Source organism: Calypte anna, chromosome 17, assembly GCF_003957555.1.
Source record: "Calypte anna isolate BGI_N300 chromosome 17, bCalAnn1_v1.p, whole genome shotgun sequence".
In the NCBI taxonomy this organism is placed as follows: Eukaryota; Metazoa; Chordata; class Aves; order Apodiformes; family Trochilidae; genus Calypte; species Calypte anna.
In genome coordinates, this window is record NC_044262.1 from 837,766 (window position 1) to 863,918 (window position 26,153).

Sequence of the window (26,153 nt, forward strand, 5' to 3'; positions counted from 1 at the left end):
CCGTCCGTCCCCCTGCCTCGCCCCCGCGGAACCCGCACACAGGTTCCGCCGCACACGGGTTCCGCCGCACAAAGGTTCCGGCGCTGCCGCCGCGGGGTCCGAACCACCCGGTACCGGGGAATTGGGCTTTCCCCGACCCGATTGCGGCCCTGCAAGCCCGTGCTGCCGGCAGAGCTGCTCCGGAGTAGCTTCATTCTTATTCCCAGACCCAGTCCCTGGCAAAGAGGGGCAGAAAGCAGAACAAGCAGAACCTCTCCTGGAACTGGGACGTTTTGCTTCAGAAATTGCGGTTTCAGGGACGTTCGTGGGGGTTGCTGTGCTCACCTGCACTGCCCCTGGCTCTGTGGGGACACGAGACCCAAGCAGCCCCCACCATCTGCCCCCCAGCAGAGACCAAAGCAGCCAAGAGTCTCCTGGGGGTGGAACCCAAACCTGGAGAAGTTTTCCTGAGAAGGAAGGAGGAGGCAGGAGCAGCCCGAGGGAGCTGGGCAGTGTCACTCTGGGGCCCTCAGATCACAGAATCCCAGAGTGTCTGGGTTGGAAGAGACCTCCAGGATCATCCAGTCCAACCTTGGACCAACACCACCATCTCACTGCTGAACCCTGTCCTTAAGGACCAGCTCCAAATGCCTGTTCAATGCCTCCAGGGATGGGGACTCCAGCACTGTCTGGGCCATCCCAAGGCCTCACAACCCTCTCATATTTCCTAACATCCAACCTAAACCTCCCCTGGTGCAGCTTCCAGCCCTTCCCTCTGCTCCTATCCCATCTCTCAGGAGCAGAGGCTTTTCCCCTCCTCACTCCCAGCTCCCTTGAGGCAGCTGAAGAGATCCATGGGGTCTCCTCTCACCTCCTCTCCTCCAGACACAAACCAACCCCACCAACAAGGAGATTCCCCATCCTCATTTTGGCAGCCAGGCAGAGAGGACCCAAGGGGTGTTTTTGGCAGCTTGCTGTGTCCCACCCAGCTCAGCTCACCCCACATTTCTGTTCGGCTCAGTCCTGGGGCAGTTTCGGGGTGCTGGAAGGGGCACTGATCCCTGGGGGTGTTTGGGATGTGGAGCAATCAAAGGGGAACTGGGACACATCCCAGCTCGGCAGCCCCGCTCCTTGCGGTCCCTGTGGCTTGGGGCTGGGCTGCAGTCAGAGCCTGGCCCCAGCTCCGCCTTCCTCCTCTTTTCCGAGCTCCTAGAGAACACCCGTCCTCACTCGGCTGCTCCTCTGCTTCCTCCTTTCGCCTCCTTGCCCCAGGACAAGCTCCATGTCCTGGCCGGAGCTCCTTGCCCCCTGGCTGGTGATCGCAGCGGGGCTGGGGGGCATCCTCCTGCTCTGTGTCTCCACCAAGGATGTGCCCGTCACCCCTCCCGGGGACAAGGTAAGGACAGGGGGCAATGAGCCCAGGACCTTCTCCTTGGGGTGCTGGGGCTGCTGCTCAGTTCCCTGCTGCTCCCTGGGGACTCTCCCGGGGATTCTGGTGAATTCCCATCCCCTGCTCTCCTCAGTTCTTTACCAAACACAGACTGAGAAGAGGAAGCAGCACCAGGCAGGGCTGGATGGTGTCCTGCAGCCTCTGGGGCTTTTCTCACCAACCCCAAACCTTTGGCTGCTCAGGGACACACGGGCTGGATGTGGACCCTGGGTCAGGGGGATGCTCAGCAGAGGCTGGGGAGAAACAACCCCAGGGCAGCAAGGACTGAGGGGAGGAAGAGCCACATCCTTCCTGAGAGTCCCTGGGAATATGGCCCTGAGCTTATTCTGTCTCTAAAAACCAACCAAACAAAATCTTCCATGCTTTCTCCTCTTCTGTCCTCTCTCTATTTTAACCTGCTCTGTGCCAGAGGGGCAGAGCTGAGGGCTCAATGCCCATGAGGTGGTGGCACCAGGGTGTAACCACAGAGGAGGAGGTTATCCTGCATGGGTAGGGATACCAGCCCTCCACGCTCCTCCTGGAAACAAAACTGGATCAAAAAAGTCCTTATTGCTCCATGCTTTGTCTTTCCCTAGTGCTGAGCTGGGGCAGGAACATGGGGATCCTTTCTCCACCAGCAGCAGCCTCTCATTTTGTGAAGGAGGAAAAAACAAACCCAGGCTTTTCCACCAATACCATTCATTTCTTCCTCTTCTGACACAAATCTGAGCTGCCAGTGCTGTGGGAGGAGAGCAGCAGGCTCAGGCAGGGATCCCCAGCACCCTTCCAACCCTGTCTGGGGCAGCTGGGAGCTGGAGCCAGGCTCTGGCTTCTGCTAAACCCCTCCTGAGAGTGTTCACCACCTCGCAGGAGGTTTCTCCTCCCACTCCTTCACAGCTCCAACTATTTCTGTACAAGATCCAGCTCTGAACATGCATGGCCACGTCCCTCCCAGATGGCACCAGTTTCTTTCCTCCCTGTCTAGGAGATGTCCCAGTTTGGGGTCATGTAACGGGGGGTGAGGAGGAGAACCTCAGCTGTCACTGGGACAATCTGAGTGTGGGGACACCCAGAGCAGGCGCTGGGCTCTCATTTCCTGCCCCTCACACAGGAGATGCAGCTCACCAAGACCTGGCCAGCAGCAGACACCAGATTTTGGGCTGCTGAGACCAAGAAACCCCTCAGCCTCCCTGCCAGGACACAGGAGAACAGGCAGGGGGCTCAGAAATCTCACCTGGGCTTCTGTTGTTTCTGCCAAAACATCAGCTTGGGCTCTGTGGGGCTGATGCCCTGGGCAGTGGATGTGCTGTGGCTCTCAGGGTCTAACCCAGCTCCTGTCCCACATCTCTGCAGCAGCACAGCAAGCAGGGGTCCAGCTGATCAGATCCTGCAGGAAAGCTGTAACAAACAAAAAGCTGTAACAAACCATGCTGGGAGCACTTTGGGTCTGAGAATCAGTGGAGAGCCTGGACAGCACCGACTCCTGCTGCTTTAGGACCTGTTTTTCCTGAGCCCCAGGTGGCTCATCTGGCAGTGGGAGCCTCGTGCCTGGTTTCAGGAACACCTACAGAGCATGGCACCCTCAGTCTGAGGTGTCTCTGGGTCTCTCTGCTCCTGCTGCCCCTCATGTATATTCAGAAATGGTTCCCTGCAAATCCAGATCATCTTCTGGCTTCACCCACCCATTGAATGTCAAAAGCCACCCAGGGTTACCCAGGAAATGTGTCCTGCTGAGCAGCCCTACAGTAACAGGGCAGCAGTGGTGTTTATCTACAATGTTTTGGGGTTTTCCAGTATGGCATCGTGCTGGCTGCTGGCCCATCCCACACCATCCTCTTCATCTACCAGTGGGCCCCCAGCAAAGGGAACAAGACTGGGGTGATCAGGGACTGGAGCTCCTGTCCTGTGCCAGGTAAGGTGCCCAACTCCTGAGGGACTGGCAGGGGGGGAATGGAAACCCAGGGTGGGGGCCATGGCTGCAGTTCCCTTGGCTCCTGTGTCACCCAGCAGGACACTGCACAACTGGTGGCACTGGAGCACCAGCTGCTTATTGTCAGCAGGGATCTTCTGACCACAGGCAGGTGCAGCCACAGGACATCAGACTCTTGGCAGCAGGAGGTGACACTTTTATTGGCCTGCTGGAGGCAGGGAGGCACAGGGAGAGGATGGGGTTGGTCCTCATGTCCAAGGGGATCAGCCCAGGCTGCTGAGCTTCTCACCCAAAGGAGCCCAAGAACAGCAGCAGGGACAAACCTGGCTGCAGGGTGACTCCTGGTATCCTCTGCCTCCTCCTGGCTGTGCTCTGGGCAGCTCCAGAACAGCTGCAGAGACTCCAGCCCCCTGTGGTGGGATCTGATGGCAAAAAAATGAGCTCACCTCAGCCTAAGTTGTTGCAGTCTGGAGAATACTGGGGTCTTCCTCACTAGTCTGAAGCCAACTGAAGGGGTTTTGTGCAGTCATGCTTGGGGTTTTCCTTCCTTATCTGTCCCCATCTTGCTCTGCTGTGCAGCCTGATGACAGCAGGAGCCACGTGCTGTTCCCACAGGGGAAGGGGGTTTGTGACCTTGCAAACCACAAGCAGAAAATGCAACAAGGACCCCTGAAACCTTGCATGTGTCCTCTGAGTGCTGCCAGTCCACTGCCCGGGCTAGAAACGGAGCCTGGAGCAGTTTGTCAGCAGGAGGCAGAGGTGCAGGAAGGGCTCAGGAGATGGGGGAAGCAGTCAGGGTGGTCACAGCCCCTGGGCAGCAGCTCAGCCCTGGGCAGTGCCAGGAGGGCTGAGGGAGGCACAGGAAGGTGAGAGGACCAGGGGATGGGGAGCAGTAACATGGAAAGAAGCCCAGGCTTGCACCCAGCTTCCCCTGCTCAGCACCACCTTCCCCTTGGGCAGAGCTGCCTTGCTGCAGGTGTGGGGCTCAGAGGCCACTTCTGCTGACACAGGAGGGGAAGTGGTTGGAGCAGAGAGCTGGCAGAAGCCATGGCTCTGTCTGCATGGCACTGTGTCCCTGTTACACCCCCTAAAGCCACATTTCCTCTGCACTGAGACAGCCCCAGCTGCAGCAGCAGTGCCATAGAGGGTGGCAGCAGAGTCAGGGTTCTCCCAGTGCCAGTTGGGGTTTCCAGGTGTGTTCTCCTCCCAGCACTGTGTTTTAGCAGGACAGCCACCTGGGAACTCCTCCATTCCTGAAGGTCCTCTGTACCCATGCCCCAGGACATTAACCTCTTAGGTAGCAGCTCTCACACTTCTCCCCTGCCTTTCCTTAGTAAATCTCCTTATTCCCTTCAGGTCTAGGAGTCTCCAACTACTCAGACTCTCCTCAGAAGGTAGGGAAGAGCTTGGAGCCATGTTTGAACTGGGCCCAGAAAGAGATCCCAGCAGAGCAGCACAGCCAAACCCCCCTCTACCTGGGAGCGACCTCCAGCATGAGGCAGCTGAAGTGAGTGAACCCCCCCCTGCCTGCCTGCACCCCTCATCTGCTCCTCAGGGAAACTTCCCAGAGCCACAGAATGGTTGGGGTTGGAAGGGACCTCAAAAGATCACTGAGCCCAACACACAAACCCTGCAGCAGGTCCTGATGCATCTGAGGGGGGCACAGCATGGCTGTGTCCCCTGTCCCCCCCAGGCTGCCAGGAGGATGTGCAGCTCCCAGCCTGTCAAAGCCTCCTCCACAATTAGGGCTTCCCAATTAGTGCTGAGGAAAACTCCCAGGCTGGGAGCTAAAGGGTTTCCAGTTGATAAAACAGCCCCACTGGTGCTTCTGGTCAGGGAATGGTGGTGGGAAGAGCCACCTTACCATACAAACTCTTGGGGACCTTGTTCTCAATCACCCCATTACTGGGACCTTTATCTGCTCACAGACACTCCAGAAAAGGTTTGGGGGTGTCAGGTCAGTGGGGCAAGGCCACAGGATGGCCTCAGGGACAGAGGGTACTCAACTCCCACATTGCTGAATGGTGGCACAGCTGCTCCCACCATCCCCCCCTGTCCTTGTCCCCAGTGCCAGGAGAGGGGACAGGGGAGTAGCAGCAGGACTGGGATTGTCACTGTGCCTCTCTGCTCCTGACAAGGGCCTCTACCAAATCTGCATTATTTTTCTGTTCTGTTCAGCCTCACCCAGCACACCCTCACTGATGGTTTCCCAGCAGCCCTGAAATCATCTCCCTTCAGCTTCCAGGGGGCACAGATCCTCTCCAGCCCAGACAAGGATGCATTCAACTGGGTTGCTGTTAACTACGTCCTGGAGAACTTCTTCAAGGTAAGTGACAGCCCAGCTTGGGGACTGGGGATGTCAGAACTGACTGAGCAGCTCCCAGGAACCCAGAGCACAGGGACCTGTGGGGGATTGTTAAACCCCTGGGCTTCAGACAGTGCTCAACAACAACAATGAGCTGGCTGTGCCCAGGCTGAGGACCAAACCTCCAGGACAGGCAGTGCTGGGTGCTGTAGGATTCCAGCTGTCCCACACAGTGTGGTGGACAGAAAAGCAGAGTCTTTTTGCTGGCAAAGCAAAAACCCATCTGATTCCCTCTGCTTGAGATGCTGGTTGGAGTACAGCTGGGTGTGCCCAGCACAGGGCTCTGGGCTGTATTTCTCCTAAAAGAACAGATTGGTTTCCTTGCTCTGGCTTCTCCAGCCACAGGGTCTTAAGAAGAACTAAAGGGCAAGAGAAAGGGGGGTTAGACTGGAGCTATCCCACATCAGGGAAGTGAAAGGCAGTTCTGATAACCAGCAGCATGCAGGCACTGCTTTGGGAAATGGCAGCAGCACAGCCCCCTGCCACACACACCAACCTGGCCTGCACTCCTAACCTCAGCATTGCCAGAATCAGTTCTGTAAGGCTACAGGAGATGAAACCACTGGGTTCTTCTAACAGAAGGATCACTTCAGCATCAAGGCAGCACTTGCAGCCCACATCTACCCCCCTGCAGCCCCCTCTTCCATTTCCCATCACCACTCACCCCTCCTCTACTCACACCTGCTGGGACAGCCCTGCAGAGATGGGGCAGCACTTGGACAGGGGCTCCTCTCTTCCCTTCAAAGCCACCAGCTCAGCATCCTTAATGTCCTGGGAAAAACCAAACAAACAGTGTTGAGCTGTACAGCACCAGGAAGCTGCTCTCTCTCTCTCTGTGTTCCCAAGCTTGCATCTGACTGTGACCCAGGTGTAGAAGTCCTCAAAACTGACCCCTCTGCTTCTCTCTGGCTCAGTACGACTGGAGAGGACAACTGGTGCCCTCTGGGCAGGGTATGGCAGGAGTCCTGGCTGTGGGAGGAACCTCAACACAGCTGACTGCCAAGATGGAAGAAGAGACCCCTGACCAGGCACCCAGAGAGGGGGTGAGGCTGGAGCTGTATGGGCAGAGCCACCAGGTGTACACCCAGCACTGCCCCTGCCATGGCACCCACCAGCTCCGCAGCTCCCTGCTCTCCAGGCTCATCCAGGTGAGGAGCTGCCAGGATCTGCAGGGTTCCTGGGCACAGAATCCCCACACAACAGTCACACGAGGTCTGGCTTCATATGGGCAAGACTGTCTTTCACAGAGGGCACTGGCACAGACCTAAAGCTCAGTGGATCTGTAAAACTTCCTTTCTGTGCCTGAATCACTGCCCTCCCAGCAGACACTCCCCATCCCATTCAAGAGTTTCCTACCTGCAGGCTCTTTTTGGCTCCTTACTTAATACAAGAGCATAACTCTGCTCTCCAGAGGTGCTGAGATTCACAGAAATTGTATTTCTGGTCTAAGAGGGAGGAGGAGAGGCTGGGACTCCTCAGCCTCCCACAGCAGGTCCAGGTCCTGCAGTTTGCCCTGGATTCTGCAGGAGTTGGGAGCACCTGGCTGGGAGCTGCAGCTGGGAGAAAGTTTGGGAAAGCTCGTGTGCTCCTCACTGTGCCACTTTCTGTCTTCCTTTGGGAAGCCCTGGGACAGCAACCTCCTCACTCCCTGCCTCTGCCCCTCTTTCATTCTCTCTAGGACCAAAGAAGTGCTGGAGTTGTCTCTAATCCCTGCTGGCCCCTCAACTACTCCCAGGAAGTGCAGTGGCAATCAGTGCATGGGGGACCCTGTGCTGTCACTCAGGACCCACTGGACATCCCTGGCCCTCAAGAAGTCTTCAACATCAGTGGCTCCAGCAACCCCAGCTCCTGCCTCAGCCTTGCACAGAACCTGCTCAGCCATTCCCCTCCCTGCAGCTTCCTCAGCAGTTCCCTCAGCAATGGTTCCAAGCCCCTCCAGACCAGGTTCCTGGTGGGTTCCCATTTACACTGGGGCAGAAAACTGCTGTGGAGACCCCATGGCATGGGAGGGGTTTGATCACCAGTGCACACAGTGGGAGAGCCATGCTGTCCCCTCTGCTAGCCCAGGGGGTCACTGCTCTGGCTAATACACCCCCTGCCCCCCCCTCACTGCCATGCAGCTTGGTCAGACATGGACCATGGCTTCCACCAGTGACCATGGCTCCCACCAGTGACCACGGCTCCCACCCGTGACCGTGGCTCCCACCCGTGACCACGGCTCCCACCCGTGACCACGGCTCCCACCAGTGACTGTGGCTCCCACCAATGGCCATGCCAAGGCTTTTCCTTGCATGTCTCTGCAGTCTCTGTCTCTGAGAGAGATTCTGGGGCTTCCCAGTGACACCAGTCACAGGCCAGCCAGCTCTTCCCAGTCTGTGGTAAAGCTGGAGATCCCTCAGCAAACCCCTGGGCTTGTCTGAGCCCAAAGCCATCGGGTTGTCACAGCAGGGCCAGCTCAAGGACAAATGAGTGGGGTTCAGGAGGAGGAATAACAGAAATATCCCCAGCTCCAGGCTCCTGAGAGCCTCCCAGGGATGTGGTGCCAAGGAGCACCTTATAAACCCCCTCATCCAGCAGAGAAGCAGCAGTGCTGCTCCCAGCCCCAGCCAGTGACCCCTCTGCTTGTGCTCCCTGCACCCATCAGAGGCCCCCACACAGCCAGGGCACCCACACCTTCTGCCCTTTCCTCTCCTGGAGTCACTGCTAATGCTCTCTGCTGCTGCTGCAGGTGATGTCTGAGGCCATGGACTTCATCAGAGCAGCTGTGCCCTCCCTGGGGCTGGGCCAGGCAGTGGAGAGACTCTGTGGGATGTCTGCCAAAGAGGTAACGCTGGGATAACTCTGTGTGCAGGGAGAGGGGGAAGCAAGGAGCAGTCTGTTGGAAAAACGTGTGGGCTAAGCATGACAGAGCCCTAACTCACTGCTTTACTGCTTCCTCAGGGAAAAACAGATGTGCCCAGGTTTGGGGTTTTGTGTGTTTTGCCCCTGGCACTGCCTGGGCTTCCATAAACTGGGAATTAAGTCACAAAGAGATGGCACCAGTTCCCAGCCCACAAAACAGCTTCAGCCTGCACAGGACACAAACCTCTCCTCCAGTGGGAAAGGTTATAGCAAGCCTAAAATTCAGCTACTGAATATTTCCTTGTATTTTTTCCCCCCATCTTCTTTGGAAAACCACACCAGCTGGTCCAGGAGTCCCAGAGCAGCCTGGAGACACTTGCTGATTACTGCCTGGTGTCTGCATTCCTCTTCCAGCTCAGTGCAAAGGGATACACCTTGGACTTGGATGGGGCTGCTTGGACTGCATTCCAGAGGAAGGTCAGGCACCTCCACAGGGTATTTCCAGGCAGGAGGGAGGCTTGCTTGGTTTCAGCAAAGCCACCTTGTCCCTGCCTACCAGCCCTGCCCTCCTAGGCTTCTCCAGTGAGATGTTTCAGCAAAATAAATTCACAAATGTGATAAGCAAGAAAACCAGAGTCAGAGAGCCAGAGATGCCACGCTAAAACCTTATCAACACCTTATCAACACCATAATATAAGAGTCTGTACCCACCAGGGAAGGAAGTTGGGCTTGAGCACCACTGAATGCCAAGGACAAACTGCTGATAACATTTCCTGAGCCCAAAGATGTTTTCCTGCCCTTCGGAAATCACCTCACACTTGTGAGGGTTTGTACTTGGCTTATAAGGTCTAAAACTGCTTCAGGATATGGAGCCCCAAAGGAAAGGAGGATTTGATTCAGGTCCTGCCCTTCACAGAAGCAAAGCAAGGCCCTTCCCAGCCCCCTGAGTGCCCTGAGCAGGGGACAGTGACACAGCCACATCAGGGACAGTGGCTCAGCCAGCACAGTAAGGACAGGGGACAGGCCCAGGGCCCATCCAGAGAGCCCAGGCTGGAAAGCCAGAGGAGGGAAACCTCCCCCTGAGGAGGGAAACCTCCCCCTGAGGTCTGGGGCTCAAACAGGCGAGAGGGACAGAAGTACCCATGTCACATACCTGAGGCCACGGGGCCAGGGAGCAGGAGAAGGAACAGCTCAGCTCAGGAGAGGAGGGGGGGCTCAGGCCAGAGCTGAAATGGAGCTCCTGGGTCTGTGGGAGGGGTGGGAGCCCCAGGTGAGGGCAATGAGGGCAGTTAAAGCACACTGTGCCCTCAGCTGGGAGAGCTCATTGCAATCCTAATCCTTGGATCAGGCTCCAGTAAAAAGTAGGAAGCCCTGGGACACAGGGACACAGCTGGGGGTCACTGTCTCCTCCTGACCTCTCCTCCTGTTCATTCCAGCAGATGGGTGACACATCATCTGGCTGGACTCTGGGGTACCTGCTGAGTGTGACCAACACCCTCCCCCAGGACAGCCCCACCTTCCTCAAAGGGATTGAGCCCGGGGTCTGGTCCTTGCTCCTCATCCTCTTCGTGGTGCTGCTCACTGGATCCTTCCTGCTCATCTCCTGCCGGGTGGTGGGGAGGGGGGACAGGGACAGCTCCAGTACCAGGAACAGCACTGGCTGTGATGACAACTGACACTTCCTGGGATGTCCCATCCTGCCAGAGGGACTTAATGTGCAGAAATCCCAAAGCTCTGTGTCCAGGCTAAGGATGGAGGTGATTTTCCTGCGGGACTCCCAGAGCCCGGGTGCTTTACTTCACCTGCTCAGCACTTGCTCTGCTGTACTTGGAGCCCATGGATCCTGCTCTGCAGGAAGCCTGGGATTCCCAGTGCATGGCAAGCTATTCCTTCTCCAGATGAGAGCAGCCTGCCCAGATCTTGCTCAGACTGCAGCTGAGATTACTCATCTCAAGCCAAGGAAAGGAGGCCTCTGAGCAGGCAGGCTCCGAGCTGCTGTAAAGTTAATATTGAATAGTGCTGCCTGATCAGGAGAAGTGGTGGCTGAAAAGAAGTGTTCTCTCCCCTCCTGTGCCCACAAAAGATGAAACCTGCAGCATCACCTCTAGTGAGGACTGGACCTGCATTAAAACAGTCAGGATGTGACAAGCACCTTGCTTCCATCCTCTGCCTGCTCCTGCTGACCTGTCTGCTGCTCCAGCTCAGTGATGAGATCCACACCCCTGCCAGAAAATGCTCCTGCTGACCAAGAATCCATCAGAAGCACTGGGGCTTGGGCTTGGTCTCTACAAGACATGGAGAACATCAAAGGAGAAAGAAAGGGCACAGAGAGTTCCTGTCTCTCAGCTGAATCATGGCAACACGGGGTTAAAATTTGGAATTTCAACCCTTTCACCAGGACTGGAGACATTTCATCTCACATCTCCTCAGCTGATGTGCAGGCTGGGCTGAGCTTCACTCCACCAGTTTGTCCATTTGCACTGACCTGCCTGTCTGCTGCCCCTGGAAGTGGAGCAGCTCAGCTCATCTCTCCCTGTCCTGTAGAGAAAAGCAGACCCAGAACAGAAGCTCCCTAATTGCCCCTCCAATTACTTGATATTAGACTGTGCCCAGAGTCACTTGGTGCTCAGGGCTCCTCTGGGACTTGGCAGCCATTCCAGCTCCTCTGGTCTGGTCTGTTCAGCTTGTCTGGAAGATGAGGAGCTGTGCAAATCCCTGTGTTGTTGTGAGGCAAAGGGATGGCTGCAGACTGACACTGGCCTTTGACTAAAGAATTCAGAGTTTCCCTCAGACACAAACACAGAAGCAGTTCAAAGCCTAAGGGCCGAGTGTCTCCACCTCATTTCAGGCCACTTGAAACAAATTTAAATGCTCTTAGATGCAGTGATGTGCCTTGCAGGACTTTGAAAGCTCCCATGGCTTTAAATCCTTCACACAAATCCTTTCAAATATGATTGTCAGTCCCTTGTGCTCCGAAGTCATCCCCAGGATCCCTCCCTCCCCTCCAACACTGGGATATTCATGAATTTTCAGGCCATTTAATGAAGGTTTGGAACCTGTCAGTCAAGTTTAGAGGGGAGCAGAAACAGATCTGAGCAAGCTCCATCTTCATTTCTTTGAGTTGCACGTTAGATATTTTTAATTATATCATGTTATTAAAGATGTTTTAATGGAGTGTCTGTGTTATTCTTGGCAAGAGATGAAAGTGGGGGGTTTATTGTGAACACAGAGTGTTCCAGTGAGGAGGATGGGGGTGCTGAGTTTGCCTCTCTTTATTCAGGGGCTGTTCTGCTGTGTACTTTTGGGGTACACAGTAAGAACCCCCAGAGGCATTTCCTTCCCAGTGCAGGCAGGAAAGGATCTCAGAGAACCTGATCCCTGGTGTGCAGCTGGGGAGAGATGTGTCCACACCTTTGATGTGTTCTTTGCTCCAAGCATCTGAAGAAGGTAGGAGGGACCCTGGCAAGCACATAGAAAAAAAATCCTGAGGTTATCAGGGAGTCAGTGGTATCAGGGCAATTCCTGAGCCTTCGTTCCTCCTGCAGCTGGGAATGCAGTCATTAAGCTGAGCTCAGGCAGCCATTTCATCCCAATGCAAGTGTGGAAATAATTAATAATGAGGATTTTCTAAGTGCCAGAAATTCTTCATGCTCATGGATAGATCCCCCCTTTCTCACTCAGGGTTAATCTCTGCTGACCTGTAATTGCAGTTCTGCTGTCAGCAAGGACCAATAAATATCAGCTTTATGTTGGTTCTGTGCCCTGCCTGCAATCATGGCCCTGAACACCTTCAGAGCAGCAGGAAGCCAGAAGATGTTTGTGTGTGCCTCAGGGGCTGCCATCCTACTCCAAGCCCCAGTCCAGAACTCACCTCAGTGGATGGAAATGCTTTTGGAAGTGATCAGTAAAACCCCAGCATCTGCCACAACTCCCAGTATTCCAGTCCTTCCCTGATGCCACCAAGGCAGCTCAAAGGCTTTTGATGTTTTCCAAGTGCAAACTCCCCCCTGGACACCGTGGAGCCAGGCAGGGCAGTGTCTGCCCTGGGTATGAGAGGTTCCTGGCAGGAGGATGCTCCTGGATCCCCTGCACAAGTCAGACAAACACAGGAGCAGAAACTGGAGTCCCTGGGATGTGTAATGACAGGGCTTAGTCACCAGAGGGATGCTGGCAGGACACTCCGAAGCCTCAGGAAATCTCCAAGGCAGCTGGGAGCTGCTCCCACCACCTATTAAATAAATGAAGCAAGCAGGCTTGGCTGGAAACTTGACAAGTAGGCTCCTGATGTGGACAGGGGTGAAAGACACAGTGCAGTATGTGACAGCAGCTCTGGGCAGTGATTTAACCAGCTCTGGTGTTGGTGGAGAGACTCTGAGCAGGGAGAGAGGCACCAGCATGGATTAGAGATGAAAGCTCTTCTGGAAATAAAACAGAAAAAACCAAAATCCCTGATAGGAAAAGGACTGCACGGGGAATGAAAGAGGTTTGGGAGAGACAGAGGAATGATAAAATCAACTTCTGTGTGAAGGAAAGCTTATTTTTACTCACAGCAGGGGGTGTCACCATATGCACACCTCATGATGGAATTAGTCACCACTTCTTGGTGGAAAGGCTCCAGAAAAACAGATTTCCTGAGCAAGAGAAAGTGAGACCTACAGAGCTTGTCACTGGGTGACAGTGGAGCTGGGGACCCAAAGAGGGAAACATTACAGGACACCAAAAAACCTGCCTGGTTATTTTCACCTCACCCTCTGAGAGGTGTAAATCAGGTTGCTGGGCTGCCACAGCTTTAGAAGGTGCAGGGTTAAGATGGTTGGCAGCTCCTGAAGCTCTCCATGGAGATTCCTGGCTGTGTTCCTCCTCACAGAGACCTGAGAAACACTGGCATTTTGCTTTCATTAAAAAAAGAAAAAACCTTAAATCAGAACTGTCATTCCCTGTGGATCTGCAGGTAGCTATGGACAGAAGTGCTACTTGACTGGGACAGAATCAGCAAAACTAAATGCTGCATCAATGATCTGAAATGCCTCCTGACCCACAGGTCCTGAGGTGGCCAAAATCTCCCAGGGAAACCTTGGGAGAACCAAAGCTTCAGCTGCCCACAGGTCCTCCCCCTGCTCTGTGCTCTGCTGGCCAGGTCCTGCTGCCCTTTCTCAGACAGGTATCAGAAGACTTCACAAAGCAGAGGATTTCCACTTTTTTGCTGCCCCTGGGAGTGCTGGGGGTGACAACCATTTCTCAAACCTTAAAGGCAGCAAGGGCTGAAGCACAAGCAGTGAGAGCAGGAGCTACAGAGGCTCCTTCCAACAGAGGGGAAATCAGGTTTCTCATGATGTGCAGCCCTTTCTGACCCTCACTGAACAAACAAACAGAAACCCCAAACCTGTTCCTGCATGGCATTCCAGCAGACCTCCTGCCAGCCCTGCAGTGGCTCCAGGAGCTCAGCAGCATTGCTGCTTTCCTGAGCATTCTCACTGAGAATTTATGCTGCATTTCTTTCCTGGACAGAACACAGGCATTCTGCAGCCTCACTTTTTGTCACAAAGTGTTTCCTTTGCAGATTATTCTGAAGGGATGGCATCACAACCTGGAGGAAAAGCTGCCTTCAGATTACCACAGCCTCCTGTGAAACCCTCAGCAAGTCTGCTCCAGATTCCTGCCATGCCTGTGAGAATGGAATGATACTGAGGATTTGATCTGGGTTTGACCTCCAGGAGCTCTGCAGAGCACAGCAAGGTGTGGTGTGTGCTCAGAGGGCCCTTCCTTCCCCCTGGCTCTGGTGTGAGGACAGCCCAGGCAGCCATCCCAATCCCTGCTGGAATGAGGTGGGATAAACCTGGACCCGAATGGTTTTGCATTGCTGCACAAACCTTTAAATCAATCAGCCACAGCTGCACCTCCCAGCCCCTGGCTGGGCACCCCTGGGGATGGGAAGGTCTCTCCCAGGGCCTCCTGGAGCTTCCCGAGATTCTCTCAGCTCACGCCTGATACTCCGGGATCCTCCCAAGGTCTCTGGGACTGCTCCTGGCTTCCTTCCAGCATCTCCAGAGGAATACGCAAGACATTTCAGTCACTGTAACCTTTGCATGGAGCCAGCCAGCAGAGCCTATCTCCAGCCACAGCCCTCCCAGGGCAGGGTCACAGCAGCACTGGGATTTCTGCTGTCCCATCCTACAAGCCACAGAACAGCTCTGCGGGGAGGCAGTGCCGGTGTCCCTGCAGTGTCACTGACCCCCTGGCACCCCCTGACCCCACTGGGTGCAGCACCCAGCTCCCTGCTGCTGCCTCCTCACCCCAACACTGAGCAGGAGCCTGAGCCTGGCCAGGTCTGGAGCCTCTTCCAAGTCTGAGCTGCAGTACAAAAGAAAAAGAGATGCCAGGATCATAAAAAGGCTCAGCTGCCACAGTCATAGCATGGGAAGCAGAAGCTGTGACCAAGGGATGAACCATCCCTGCAGAACGTGCTGAGCCTGGTGGCAGGAGGTGAGAGCAGAACGTGAGGAAAGGTGAGGGGGGGATTTACCCAGCTCGGGAGGTTTGGGTGCCTCATGTCTGGGCTGCAAACCCCAGCCCAGGAGGGAGGTGTGCCCAGAGCAGGGCTCTGCTCAGCCTGGGCAGGACTCAGTGAGTCAGCATAAAAAACAATAAATTTAAATTTAGATGTGTCACTTCCTATGGCTCTGCATGCAGCTAGGGAGTGAAGCAGTGGCTGAGTGGCCTGGAATTAGCAAAAATAAAATGTTGTAGGACAAATCTGAGGGCTCCTAAGCCGCAGATCTCAAGGCTCATGAGAGGATGCTCTGGTCCTTGTGACAACTGCGAGAGGAGCTCCGGAGGGACCAGAGGAACCTCCAGAGTCACCAAAGGAACCTCTGGAGTCACCAAACGAAACCCCAGAGACACCAAAGGAGCCTCCAGAGTCACCAAAAGAGCCTCTGCAGTCACCAGACCCCCCCTCTCCCCACTCCCTCCCAGGCAGCTCCCCCCTCACTCAGTCCGCACCCCTCAGAACCTCAGCCCCCCCTCAGTCCCCCCAACCCTTCCCCTTCCTCCCCCGCCCCGTTGCCATGGCAACACCCGCCCGGCCCCGCCGCCTCGGGGCGGCCGCGCGCCAGAAAGTGCTAGAACGGCGCCGCAGCCCGCGCATGCGCACAGCTCTCCCTTCCCCTCCACCCCTCCCTTCAGAAGCCGCCGCAGCGCCCCGGAGCCCACGGCGGGGAGGGGGCAGCGGCGGGGCCGGGCGGGGCGGGGAAGGGAAGGGCGTTGCGGAGGAGCGGGGGTGATAAGCGGGGGTGAGGGTATTCGGGAGCTGCGGGGGGAACCGCCCCGGGCTGGGTTTCCCCGGAAACCGCCCCCTCCCCGCGCCTCTCCCGCAGTAAGGAGGAGCCGCCGCCTACGCTGCGCAAAGAGCGCAGGGGGCTCTGGGAATAGGCGGGTGCGCGGGCCACCGCCCAGGGCCTGCTGCGGAGTCATTGCGACGGTTACTAGGACACTTTGTTTTCGTCCAATCAGATGGCCGTGAGCTCATCCCGGAGACCGGCAGCCAATCGCGTTCGACATCAATCATTCAATTCAGCCAATCGGGAGCGCCCTCAGCCGGTGGGGCGGGCTCTCGTGCGCCCCGGTTGCCTAACAGTGAGAATCAACAGACAGCCGGGGGGAGCGGGCGGCAGCCAACGACTTGAGTGACAGCGCCTCAGCCAACCAGCTGCCCCTATTCCTAGAGCCTCGTTATGGGGAGCCAATAGATGATGCGGGTGACCGCCTGGGCGGGGAAAAGAAGGCTGCGCGCGCATTCCGCTGCTATATAAGGCCTGGCGGTTGCCTCACGCAGGCAGTCGGTTGAGGGAAGAGCGGTGTCGGGGAGTGCCGAGCTGTGCCGCCGCCATCATGAGGGAGATCGTGCACCTGCAGGCCGGGCAGTGCGGAAACCAGATCGGGGCCAAGGTCCGGGTGGCGGGCTGGTGGGCGGCGGGAGGAGAGGGAGGAGGGAGACGGGGGGGCTGCCGCCTCGCCCAGCCCGGCCGGCCCTGACGCGATTCTCTCCGGTAGTTCTGGGAGGTGATCAGCGACGAGCATGGCATCGACCCAACCGGCACTTACCACGGAGACAGCGACCTGCAGCTGGAGCGCATCAATGTCTACTACAACGAGGCCACAGGTAGGGCCCGGCGCCCCCCCGCCCCCTCATTCCCTCCCTCCCTCCCCGGGCCCCTCTCCCTGTCACGGCCTCTCCCTGTTCCGCAGGTGGCAAATACGTGCCCCGCGCCGTGCTGGTGGATCTAGAGCCCGGCACCATGGACTCGGTGCGTTCGGGGCCCTTCGGCCAGATATTCAGGCCAGACAACTTCGTGTTCGGTGAGTGCGCCGGGAGCGGGGGAGGGAGGGAGGGAGGGAGGGAGGGAGCTGCCGTGTAGCCGGCTCGGGGTGGGGCAGGGCAGGACGCTGCAGTGCGGGCTCCGCCGCCGCACATGCTCCAGGGCCCCGGGGAGGGGGGTTAATCCTGGCGTGAAACAGCGGGGATCTGCGGAGGGTGTGCGGGTGAGGGCGGCTCTGAGGAGCACGAGAGGTCGTTGGTCTTGCAGCTCTCCTTCCCTGCGCCGTGCTAGCAGGAGACACGACATGGCTGCTCTGTCATTGATAATTCATATTTTCCATCCATCTTCCCGAGCCGCTGGGAGCTGCTGGTGTGAAACCCCAGCTGAATGAAAGGAAAGCTTTGGTGGGGATTTCTCTGTAGCCTGATGCTCCCGAGCTTTGCTTGCAAGCAGGAAGCAGCGCCCGTAATCTAATACGAAAATGGCTTTCTTCCAGGTCAGAGCGGAGCAGGAAACAACTGGGCAAAGGGCCATTATACAGAAGGTGCTGAACTAGTTGATGCCGTGTTAGATGTTGTAAGAAAGGAGGCAGAAAGCTGTGATTGTCTCCAGGGCTTCCAGCTTACTCACTCCCTCGGTGGCGGTACGGGCTCTGGCATGGGTACCCTGCTCATCAGCAAAATCCGTGAAGAGTACCCTGACAGAATTATGAATACTTTCAGTGTTGTCCCCTCCCCTAAAGTCTCAGATACTGTAGTAGAGCCCTACAACGCCACGCTCTCGGTGCACCAGCTCGTAGAGAACACAGATGAGACCTACTGTATTGATAACGAAGCCCTCTATGACATATGCTTCAGAACACTGAAGTTAACCACCCCCACCTACGGTGATCTGAACCATTTGGTGTCAGCAACCATGAGCGGTGTCACCACCTGCCTGCGGTTCCCGGGCCAGCTCAATGCCGACCTGAGGAAGCTGGCAGTCAACATGGTTCCTTTCCCCCGTCTGCACTTTTTCATGCCCGGTTTCGCCCCTCTGACGAGCCGTGGCAGCCAGCAGTACCGGGCCCTGACGGTGCCGGAGCTGACCCAGCAGATGTTTGATGCTAAGAACATGATGGCCGCCTGTGACCCCCGTCACGGCCGCTACCTGACGGTGGCCGCCGTCTTCAGGGGCCGCATGTCCATGAAAGAGGTGGACGAGCAGATGCTGAACGTCCAGAACAAAAACAGCAGCTATTTTGTGGAGTGGATTCCCAATAACGTTAAAACAGCCGTCTGTGACATTCCACCTCGTGGCCTGAAAATGTCTGCCACCTTCATTGGCAACAGCACCGCCATCCAGGAGCTGTTCAAACGCATTTCCGAGCAGTTCACCGCCATGTTCCGCAGAAAGGCTTTCCTGCACTGGTACACTGGCGAGGGCATGGACGAGATGGAGTTCACAGAGGCTGAGAGCAACATGAACGACCTGGTGTCTGAGTATCAGCAGTACCAGGACGCCACAGCTGAGGAGGAGGGGGAGTTTGAGGAGGAGGCTGAGGAAGAGGCAGAGTAAGAGCTGTGCGGGTGAACGCGTGTATATTTTGTTTAAAGCTGTACGAACTCCTTCATTCAGAACCTCTCTGTCTGTGTTGTGTTCCTTTTCCTGTCTCAGAGTCACTTCAATGCTGTACAGGCACCATTAAAGCATTTTTCACAGTGCACGAGCTCGTCTCCTCTTTTCCTTCTGGTGAGCTTTCCGGGTGCTGTTCCCAAAAGTCAGGGCGTAGATGTGGCGGAGTTCTGGAAAGGAAAAAGGGGACTTGGTGTGAGTCCTGCTGCCTGCCCAGGGCAACCACCCCTCTGCTGGCTGGGAGGGCAGAGGGCTCTCTGTGGCACCACTGTTGCTCTGCTGCTGTGGGAGTGGAGACATTTCCTGGTGTGGCTGTGTCCTGGTGGACACGTCACAGGGAGTGAGCCCACGTGGGTACCTGTGTGGGTCCCTGTCCCTGGCTCTGCTGAGCAGATCCTGAGCAGAACGGGGCCAGATGTGGGTGTGAGGTGTGGGGTACCCCCTGCCCGGGGCAGGAGGCTGTGCTGGGCAGGTTCTGCTCTCACCAGGTGTTGGGCTGAGCCCCTGCAGCTGCTCAGCAGGACAAACCCAGCAGGTGGCTGTCACCAGAGCCCTGGGGACACCTGTGACACCACAGAGCTGTGGGTGGTCAAAGATCAGCCTGTAGATTTTACCAATAAACCCTTTGGGTGTTAACTGCCTCCCTGCTTGCAAGGGCAGCTGAACACCTGGTACCAAACTCTCTCCAAAACAATTTTATCTCCTCAAAACCCGAATTAGCAGATTTTTACTATGGAAACCACAGTGAGAAACCAGGCAGGAGCTGGACAGGAGCTACCAGGCTGGGCCTTGCTGAAGAAACTCTTGTTCAGTGATCTGATTACAACTAATTTGGGGTTTATGTTTTTGTCTCCAAGTCAAGCCTCTCCTTCCAGCACTGAACTGGTTGGAGCAGTGACATTCCCCCGGCAGGGCTGGGGCCCAGGAGTTCTCTGTGCAGCCAGAGCTGGTGGCTGGGGCCAGAGCTGCACAGGACACTCGTGCAGGTGAGAAGGTGACAACGGAGGTAGCGCTTTGAACAGTGGATTCCTCTCAATTCTACAGTGGGTCGTTTTATTCCCTGTGTTTCATTACACTCTCTGCTGCTCTCCTGCTGTCTGGAGGCTCCCGGGGAGCTGACCCAGCACCAGGACTGACACTGGGGTCCAGCTCCAGAGCTCTCCCTTTCCCAGGGGCCTGGAGCCTCAGACACCCCAAAGCAGAGGGCAAACCTGGGGGGCTCAGGGGTTTGGCACAGGAGGGGAGGGACAGGGCTGGCTGTGCCTGGCGCCTGCCCTGCAGCAGGAGAGGGGTGCCCAGAGGCCCAGGGGAGCATCTTTCCCTCCACCCGTGATCAGGATCTGTCCAGCCCCTCCTCAGGCCAGCAGGAGATGTTCCCACCCCCAGCTCCTGTGTCCAGCACAAACCTTCCTGCAGCCTCAGGAACACAACCTCAACACCAGCTCCTGCCTGACCCTGCCAGGTGTGTTATTTTCCTACTCTCTGCTTCCATTTCTGCCACATTTTGTGTCTTCTACCATTTTCTTCTACTTTATCACATTCAGTGCAAGCTACAAGTTTGGGTTTATGTCCAGTCTCTCCCATCCCACATGATCACTGAGCTGGGGGCTCTTTGCCATGCCCAAAGACACCAAGATTAATTACTGATTGGGTGAAACTTTGGGGGTTTTTCTTTTTTAATCAAACTTTAAACTTTTTAGAACTGAATCCCTTTCCCAGTTAAGAAATCCCAGTGGGTGGGGTGTTACTGGTCTGCTCTGCTTTAGCAGGGAGTTGGTGGCTGGAAACCAGAGGAATATTCTGCACCAGCCCAGGCTGGAGCTGGGCTCTGCTGCAGGTGGGAAGGGGGTGGCACAGCCAAGGAGAAAAAATCCCCACAAACTTCTCCCCAGGTGGAACCCATCAGTCAGTGATCACTACACCAACACTGCAGCTAATGACAGCACAGCTTCATTACAGTAATTAGTGTTAGCTCCTGGTCACAGAGCTGAGCACTTACCTGGTACAAAGCCTGTGTAGAAAGGGATCAGCCCAGCACTGGTGTAAATCCTGTGGCCTGGCCAGTAGGTTTGGGGATATCTCTTGCCAAAGCTGCTGGATGGGTTTCTCTGCAAAAACTGGAAAACAAACAAAAAACTGTCAGCACAGAATGGTTCATTTCAAAGCAGATGATTGCTGCCCAAGGCCTGGGCTCTGACTCCGGTTTACAGCCAGTGGGCAGGGACTCTTTCTCCAGATGTTTTCCTCTGATGAGGAGCTCCACTGCATCTCCCCTTTTCCATGGTAGGTTTTCCTCCTGATGGGTGCTGGCAGCACCCTTGGCAGCACCACCCGAGCCCTGGGTGCACAGAGCAGCTCCTGGGCTTGGAGAACTCCTCAGAATCTCCATACAGGATCATCATGGTTGGAGAGGACCCTCCTGAGTCCACCCATCAGCCCTACACCACCATAACCACTGCATCATCTCAAGCACCACATAAACCCAATTTTTTGGTATTACAAAAGGGATGGAAAGGATGGAAACCCCACCACGTCCCTGGGCAGCCTGGACAATGCTTGTCCCCAAAGCCACAGCATCTCCTGGGGTCCCTCCAGCCTCTGGAGAGGGGGTTTGGGTTGGGATGCTGGCAGCACCTCCCCCTGTGTCACCCAGGGCTGCAGAGATCCAGGGCAGGAGGCAGAAGCCATCTTAGACAGAAATGGGGGGTGGGGATGATTTGGTTACTTATTTATTTATTTTTCTAGCCTCCTTCTATTCCTACAGCTCCTGATGGGCTGCAACCAACCCCCCACATCCCCTCCTCTCTGGACCCTGCCCTGGGATCCCTCCCCCTGCAGTCCCTGCCAGAGGAGGTCAGGAAATCCCAAAAGCTTTGGGAACAGCACGGCCTGGGGGGGGGCATGCTGGGATTTTGCTCTGTTTGTGCAGGGCAGAAGGAAAGGATGAGGATGAGGATGAGGATGATGAGGATGAGGATGATGAGGATGGCAGCACAGGGGACTCCATCCCAGCCACCTCTCACCCCCCAGCTGAGTCTCTGCTGCTGCAGTTTCTCCGAGCTGGGAATGCTCAGGTCTGGGATTTTTCTCCCGGGACAAAGCCCTCATCCCGGTGAATCCCAAGGGCTGGAAGTGTTTCCCTGCTCGGGCTGAGCTGATCAGCCACATCCCAGGGATTTCCTCCTAGCAGGAAGCAAGGTGGAGCTCGGGATGCGAAGTGTTAAGGGCTGTGGGAGGGACCTCATCTTCCCCAGGAGGAGATTCTGTGGCATCAGATGGGAGATCTTGCAGCAAGGGGCAAAATAGTTTTTTCATTCGGGATATTTCTGCATCCTCCCCAAAAGGAGGAGGAAGGAGAGCGAGATCCCCTTAAGACAGAAAGCCTGAGAACCGATTAGAGGGGAGAAACTCCAGGAGGGTGTAAGGGGAGCACAGATAACTGCACCCACTGTCTCTGCTCCCAGAGCAACATTTTTAACAACCAGCCTTTAACCAGCCCTCAATAGATTTGCTTAATCCTTCTATGAACTCATTTATCCTCCCTTCATGTCCCAAGGAAACAAGTTACAGAATTTAATTACTCATGATTTTCTGTCCATGTTACCTCATAGCATTTTCTTTTTCTTGTGCTTACAGCCCCAGTTCTAATCCTATTGCTGCAAATTAAACCACTCTGGTGCTGGAGATGCATCCACACTGACATCACGTTCTTGAAATAAGATCTGGGGAGAGAACCCTACCTGGTAGTGGTCAAATTCCCTCATGGCTTCCTTCACACTCTGGAGATAATTCACCCCATGGATCCAGGTGAGGCGTGGGATGAATCCAGCATAACCTTGGGAGAGAGGGAAGAGAGATATCTGAGCAGTGACACCCACAGCTGCTGGGGTGGGTGCTGAGCACCCTTCTCCCTCTGCTTTCTGCAGCAGATCTGAGCTCCAGCTGAGGTGGCTCCTGCATCCCTGCCCAGGGGAGACCCAGCATCCCCAGGACATCCCTGCATGGAGGGGACTGGGGACATTTCCCATCCCAAAGTGTTCCAAGGATCTGGAGGAAGTGTCCAATGCCTGAGAACTCCCTGGGGACACAGGAAGGTGACAGGAAGGTGACAGGAAGGTGACAGGAGACTCCCATGGATTTTTACCTGAGATGACTTTCTGTTGGATTCTCCGGGGCACATCCAGTCTCAGTACCTGATCCTCTTCCTTCCCATCCCTGGCTTCAGCCCATTCTGGCAGCTTCACACCTTCCATTTTCACAACCTCAAAACAAAAGCAGAAACCCAATAACCCAGCAGTAGGATCCCTTCCTCCCTGCCAGACCCTGGGAATGGAGCCTCCCAGTTTCACACTCCAGGAATTCCCAGTGAAGTCAAATTCAGGACCCAGCTCTGTGTGAGCAAAACCCCCGGGGAGCAGCAGAGAAACTCGGGGCACTGAGCTCCTCCAGAAACCTCAGAGCAAGGAACAGGGATGGCCCTTCCTGGGATTTGTCTCCAAGGCAGCTTCTGACCCCAGGAATCTCTCATCTCTGCCTCCAGGGGATCTGCAGAGCCCCAGAAGGTGACAAAGAAGAAATCAGGGACTCAAAGGTGTTGGTCCTGAGGGATGCTGCAGGGGCATCCCAGGGCTTGGCTTCCAACAGGGGATAAGGACAGGGGGAAATTCCAGGGGGAGCAGGAAAGGGGGCACAAAGCCAGCAGTAACCAGAGGTGTCAGGACTGCTGGGGGGAGGAGGAGGAAGAGGAGAACAAGGAGGAGGACAAGGATGAGGACTAGGAAGAGGAAGAGTTGGATTTGCCACCCCTAGAAACATTGATGTGAATTTGGTTTTTCCCCACACAACACTCTGAGCTTTGCCCTTTCCATCCTCAGCCACATGGAATTCCCTCTTCACATGAGCTGAGGAGATTCCTTCCCTCTCTATCCCCTCCCTATCCCTATCTCTATCCCTCTCCCTTCCCTCCCCATCCCTTCCCTCCCCCCCTCTCCCTTACACCCAGACCCCCTCACCTTTTTGCTCAGCTGCCCAGGTCCTCTGCTTTGATCTTGTCCCCAGGTCCAGATGGTCCCAGGAACCCTCCCGTTGGAGCTGGGGTAGCAGGAAGCCCTCAGGTGGTATCCCTGGGGCAGTCGTGGTGCTGGGATGTATTCCCCAGGGTGGTCCTCGGGGGCACGGTCCCTGTGCAGCATCAGCAGCAGCTCCTCCTCTGCTGGCCTTGACCCCAGCTGGGGAGGTTTTGGCCCCAGAGTCAGGCCAGGAACATTTGGCACATTCCCAGGTTTCTCATAGGGAAAATACCCTGCAGGATAGGCAGGAGTTAGGGAACGGAGTGGCCAAAAGGTGGATGGGGGATTCCTGGGGGGCTCCTGCTGTGCTGGACCCTCAGACCCCCACGGGGGTCCCTGGGCCCATTCTGGAGAAGGGGTGACCGGGGGCTGCTCACCTGGACGTCCTGGCAGGTGACCCTGGACATCAGGATTCCCCCCACTGAAATCCTCGATGAATCTCAGTTTGTGCAGTGGTGCCAGCAGGGGGTGGGGGCTCCTCACCACCTCGGGGTCTGTCAGCAGGCGGTGGGTGGTTTTCCCAAAGGTTTCTCCAAAGCAGTTGCTGTACTGGGGGATGAAGCCCTCATAGCTGGGGAGGAAACCCAAAAAAAGAGCATTCACCGAGGAGGCACTGGGAGGGGTTGGATGACCTGTGCCAGAGGTGTTCCCACAATCATTCTGGGTGAAAAATGCCTTTAAGGTCAGCACATCCAACCCTTAACCCAACCCCACCGGGTCAGTGCCCTGGGATGCCCAGCCTGAGCTCTCTGTGCCTGTTCAACACCTCCAGGGATGGTTGTTCACCCACCCCCTGCCCAGGCTGGGCCAGAGTTTAAGAAGCCTCTCAGTGAAAACGTTTCCTTCAACATCCACATTCTAATATCCAGGTTTTGACGCTGGGAAGGCCACACCAAGGAGGCTGGGAGGACGTGAGCCTGGGCTGTGGCTGTGACCTGGGATGAGTGTGGGGCTGTGGATGGAACCCAGCACCCAGACACCTCTGGGCTTTATATCTCAGCATGGAAACTGGACCAGAGGTGTCCGGGCTCAGGCTTTGGTCCAAGGAGAACACAGGATGAGGCCCAGGAGGGGGCTGTGCCCACCCTGACAGCACCAACACAACTGCTCTCACCCAGAACGTGACCTGTGGGGTCAATGGGCTTTCGTTTTCCCTCTCTGTCCTAAATCCCAGGGAGTCACTGGGACCTTCCCGTGTCCCTGAAACTCCAAGAAGCAGAAAACTCCCTTGTGCTCTCCACACCTCCCTGTTCTGTGTCCTCAGGGCAAGGACCAGAACCAGAACCAGGACCAGGTCCCAAACCCATCCCTGGGGTCCTGCCCATGGGAGAGGGGCAGGCAGGAGCCTGCTCAGCCCCATCACCAACATTGTCCCTTGGGACAGGAGGCTCCTCAGCTCCCTGGGATGCAGTTGGGCTCAGGGCTGGAGTTCTGACTCCACTGAGCCCACACCAGGAGCTTCAGCTGTTCCCAGGATCAGGTTTCCCTCTGATGCTTGGGACTCCAGCACTGGAGAAGAGAGGCAGAGCTGCACATCCCAACCCAGAGATCCCAGCAGAGATCCCTCTGGGTAGGAAGCCAAGTGGTGCCTGAGGATCATGAGATGATGAGTAAGTGCTTTCCCTTCCAAATTCTGGCAGCAGCTCTGAGCAGAGCTGTGCCCTGGCACTTGGCAAGGTTTCCCCACTTTGCATCCCTGGAGCAGCTCTGGGGCTCATCCCTGGTGATCCCAACAAGTCCTGCAACACTGGGAAGCTTCACCTGGACTAGAAAGCTGAGCAAGGGCACAAATGACACAGCCTGAATAATGGCAGGATGGGCCCGAGGGAATCTGGCCAGGAACAAACTAATGGCAGGGCTGAGGAAGGGTCCAATCCAAGAGAATTAACAGCCAGGCACTGGGAGGAGCTCAGCCAGGCTGGGTTTATGGAGAAGGGATCAGGTGGGGAAGCAAAGGACAAGTGCTGCTGGGAACAGCTGTGGCTCTTGGAGGAGAGTGGGCTCAGTGGGGCTCTGACTTTCTCCTGCTTGGGGATTTTGACCAAGGAGCCCAAGGGATGTCCCAGGTCCCTGCTCCCAGCCCCCTGGGGTCTCCACCTTCCTTCCCCTCTCCTCTTCCTCAGCCCCCTCTCCCCAGACTCTGGCACCTGAACCTTCTCAGCCATCCTGTGTCCAGGGAAAAGCCCTGGACCTGTCCCCATCCCAGCTCCAGCAAGCTGTGCCCAGGATTCCTGGCTTTTCCCCTTCTCTGTGCCCCAGGTCCTTCCCAAACCATCCCACACACTGAGTTTGGGTTTCTCAGTGCTCTCTGTGCTGGCATTTCCCAACCCTGGCTCTGCTCAGTGCCCAATCTGGGTGGCAGCACCAATCCTGCTGCCCTGGTGGTGCCTGGCCCAGAGCCCTGGGGCTCCTTCAGAGCACTGGTACATGAAGTATTCAATGGTTTTTTAAAAAACTCCAGAATGTAATGAACTGTATGGAAAAAACTTCAGAACTTACCCAGGGATGTGGTAGGGACTGGCTGGGAAGATGCTGTTTTCCCTGTGGGCTGCCATGGGGATGAGGCAGCGCTGGGTGGTGGGTGCAGGATGGAGCAGCACCTTGATGT

The 26,153-nt window shown here is 56.0% G+C and overlaps 3 protein-coding genes across 5 annotated transcripts; 2 read left to right on the forward strand and 1 right to left on the reverse strand.

The window, feature by feature from the left end:
* The first annotated feature begins 1,251 nt into the window (after positions 1-1,251).
* Positions 1,252-11,654, forward strand: LOC103533440 (ectonucleoside triphosphate diphosphohydrolase 2). 3 transcript variants are annotated; one of them, XM_008499285.2, is made up of 9 exons: positions 1,252-1,375; positions 3,203-3,320; positions 4,695-4,845; positions 5,517-5,664; positions 6,618-6,851; positions 7,382-7,654; positions 8,432-8,527; positions 8,887-9,021; positions 9,984-11,654. In XM_008499285.2, the coding sequence occupies exons 1-9, from the start codon at positions 1,262-1,264 to the stop codon at positions 10,218-10,220; spliced, it is 1,506 nt and encodes a 501-aa protein (XP_008497507.1). In that variant the 5' UTR covers positions 1,252-1,261; the 3' UTR covers positions 10,221-11,654. The 3 variants fall into 3 exon arrangements, with proteins under 3 accessions (XP_008497507.1, XP_030317188.1, XP_030317189.1); XM_030461328.1 differs by lacking the exon at positions 8,432-8,527; XM_030461329.1 differs by lacking the exon at positions 3,203-3,320 and having other exon boundaries at positions 4,730-4,845.
* A 4,479-nt stretch (positions 11,655-16,133) lies between these two features.
* On the forward strand, positions 16,134-18,567 carry TUBB4B (tubulin beta 4B class IVb). The gene is made up of 4 exons (XM_030461196.1): positions 16,134-16,491; positions 16,597-16,705; positions 16,792-16,902; positions 17,359-18,567. Exons 1-4 carry the CDS (start codon positions 16,435-16,437, stop codon positions 18,417-18,419), a joined length of 1,338 nt encoding a protein of 445 aa, XP_030317056.1. The 5' UTR covers positions 16,134-16,434; the 3' UTR covers positions 18,420-18,567.
* Positions 18,558-26,100, reverse strand: FAM166A (family with sequence similarity 166 member A). Its single transcript, XM_008499347.1, has 7 exons — positions 26,045-26,100; positions 23,923-24,116; positions 23,489-23,778; positions 22,621-22,738; positions 22,217-22,311; positions 20,476-20,593; positions 18,558-18,646 (listed from the first exon to the last, which is right to left on the reverse strand). The coding sequence occupies exons 1-7, from the start codon at positions 26,098-26,100 to the stop codon at positions 18,558-18,560; spliced, it is 960 nt and encodes a 319-aa protein (XP_008497569.1).
* Positions 26,101-26,153: the final 53 nt, after the last annotated feature.

Bases quoted from the DNA above. Each gene is read 5' to 3' on its own strand.
- FAM166A (XM_008499347.1), bottom strand. From the start codon at position 26,100: ATGGCAGCCCACAGGGAAAACAGCATCTTCCCAGCCAGTCCCTACCAC. The intron at 22,312-22,620 runs GTAAAAATCCAT...CTCTCTCCCAAG, and splicing joins CCAACAGAAAGTCATCTCAG to GTTATGCTGGATTCATCCCA. The intron at 20,594-22,216 runs GTAGGGTTCTCT...TTTGTTTTCCAG, and splicing joins GGGAATTTGACCACTACCAG to TTTTTGCAGAGAAACCCATC.
- LOC103533440 (XM_008499285.2), top strand. From the start codon at position 1,262: ATGTCCTGGCCGGAGCTCCTTGCCCCCTGGCTGGTGATCGCAGCGGGG. The intron at 7,655-8,431 runs GTGGGTTCCCAT...CTGCTGCTGCAG, and splicing joins CCCTCCAGACCAGGTTCCTG to GTGATGTCTGAGGCCATGGA. The intron at 9,022-9,983 runs GTCAGGCACCTC...TCATTCCAGCAG, and splicing joins GGACTGCATTCCAGAGGAAG to ATGGGTGACACATCATCTGG.
- TUBB4B (XM_030461196.1), top strand. From the start codon at position 16,435: ATGAGGGAGATCGTGCACCTGCAGGCCGGGCAGTGCGGAAACCAGATC. The intron at 16,492-16,596 runs GTCCGGGTGGCG...TCTCTCCGGTAG, and splicing joins GAAACCAGATCGGGGCCAAG to TTCTGGGAGGTGATCAGCGA. The intron at 16,706-16,791 runs GTAGGGCCCGGC...CCTGTTCCGCAG, and splicing joins CTACTACAACGAGGCCACAG to GTGGCAAATACGTGCCCCGC.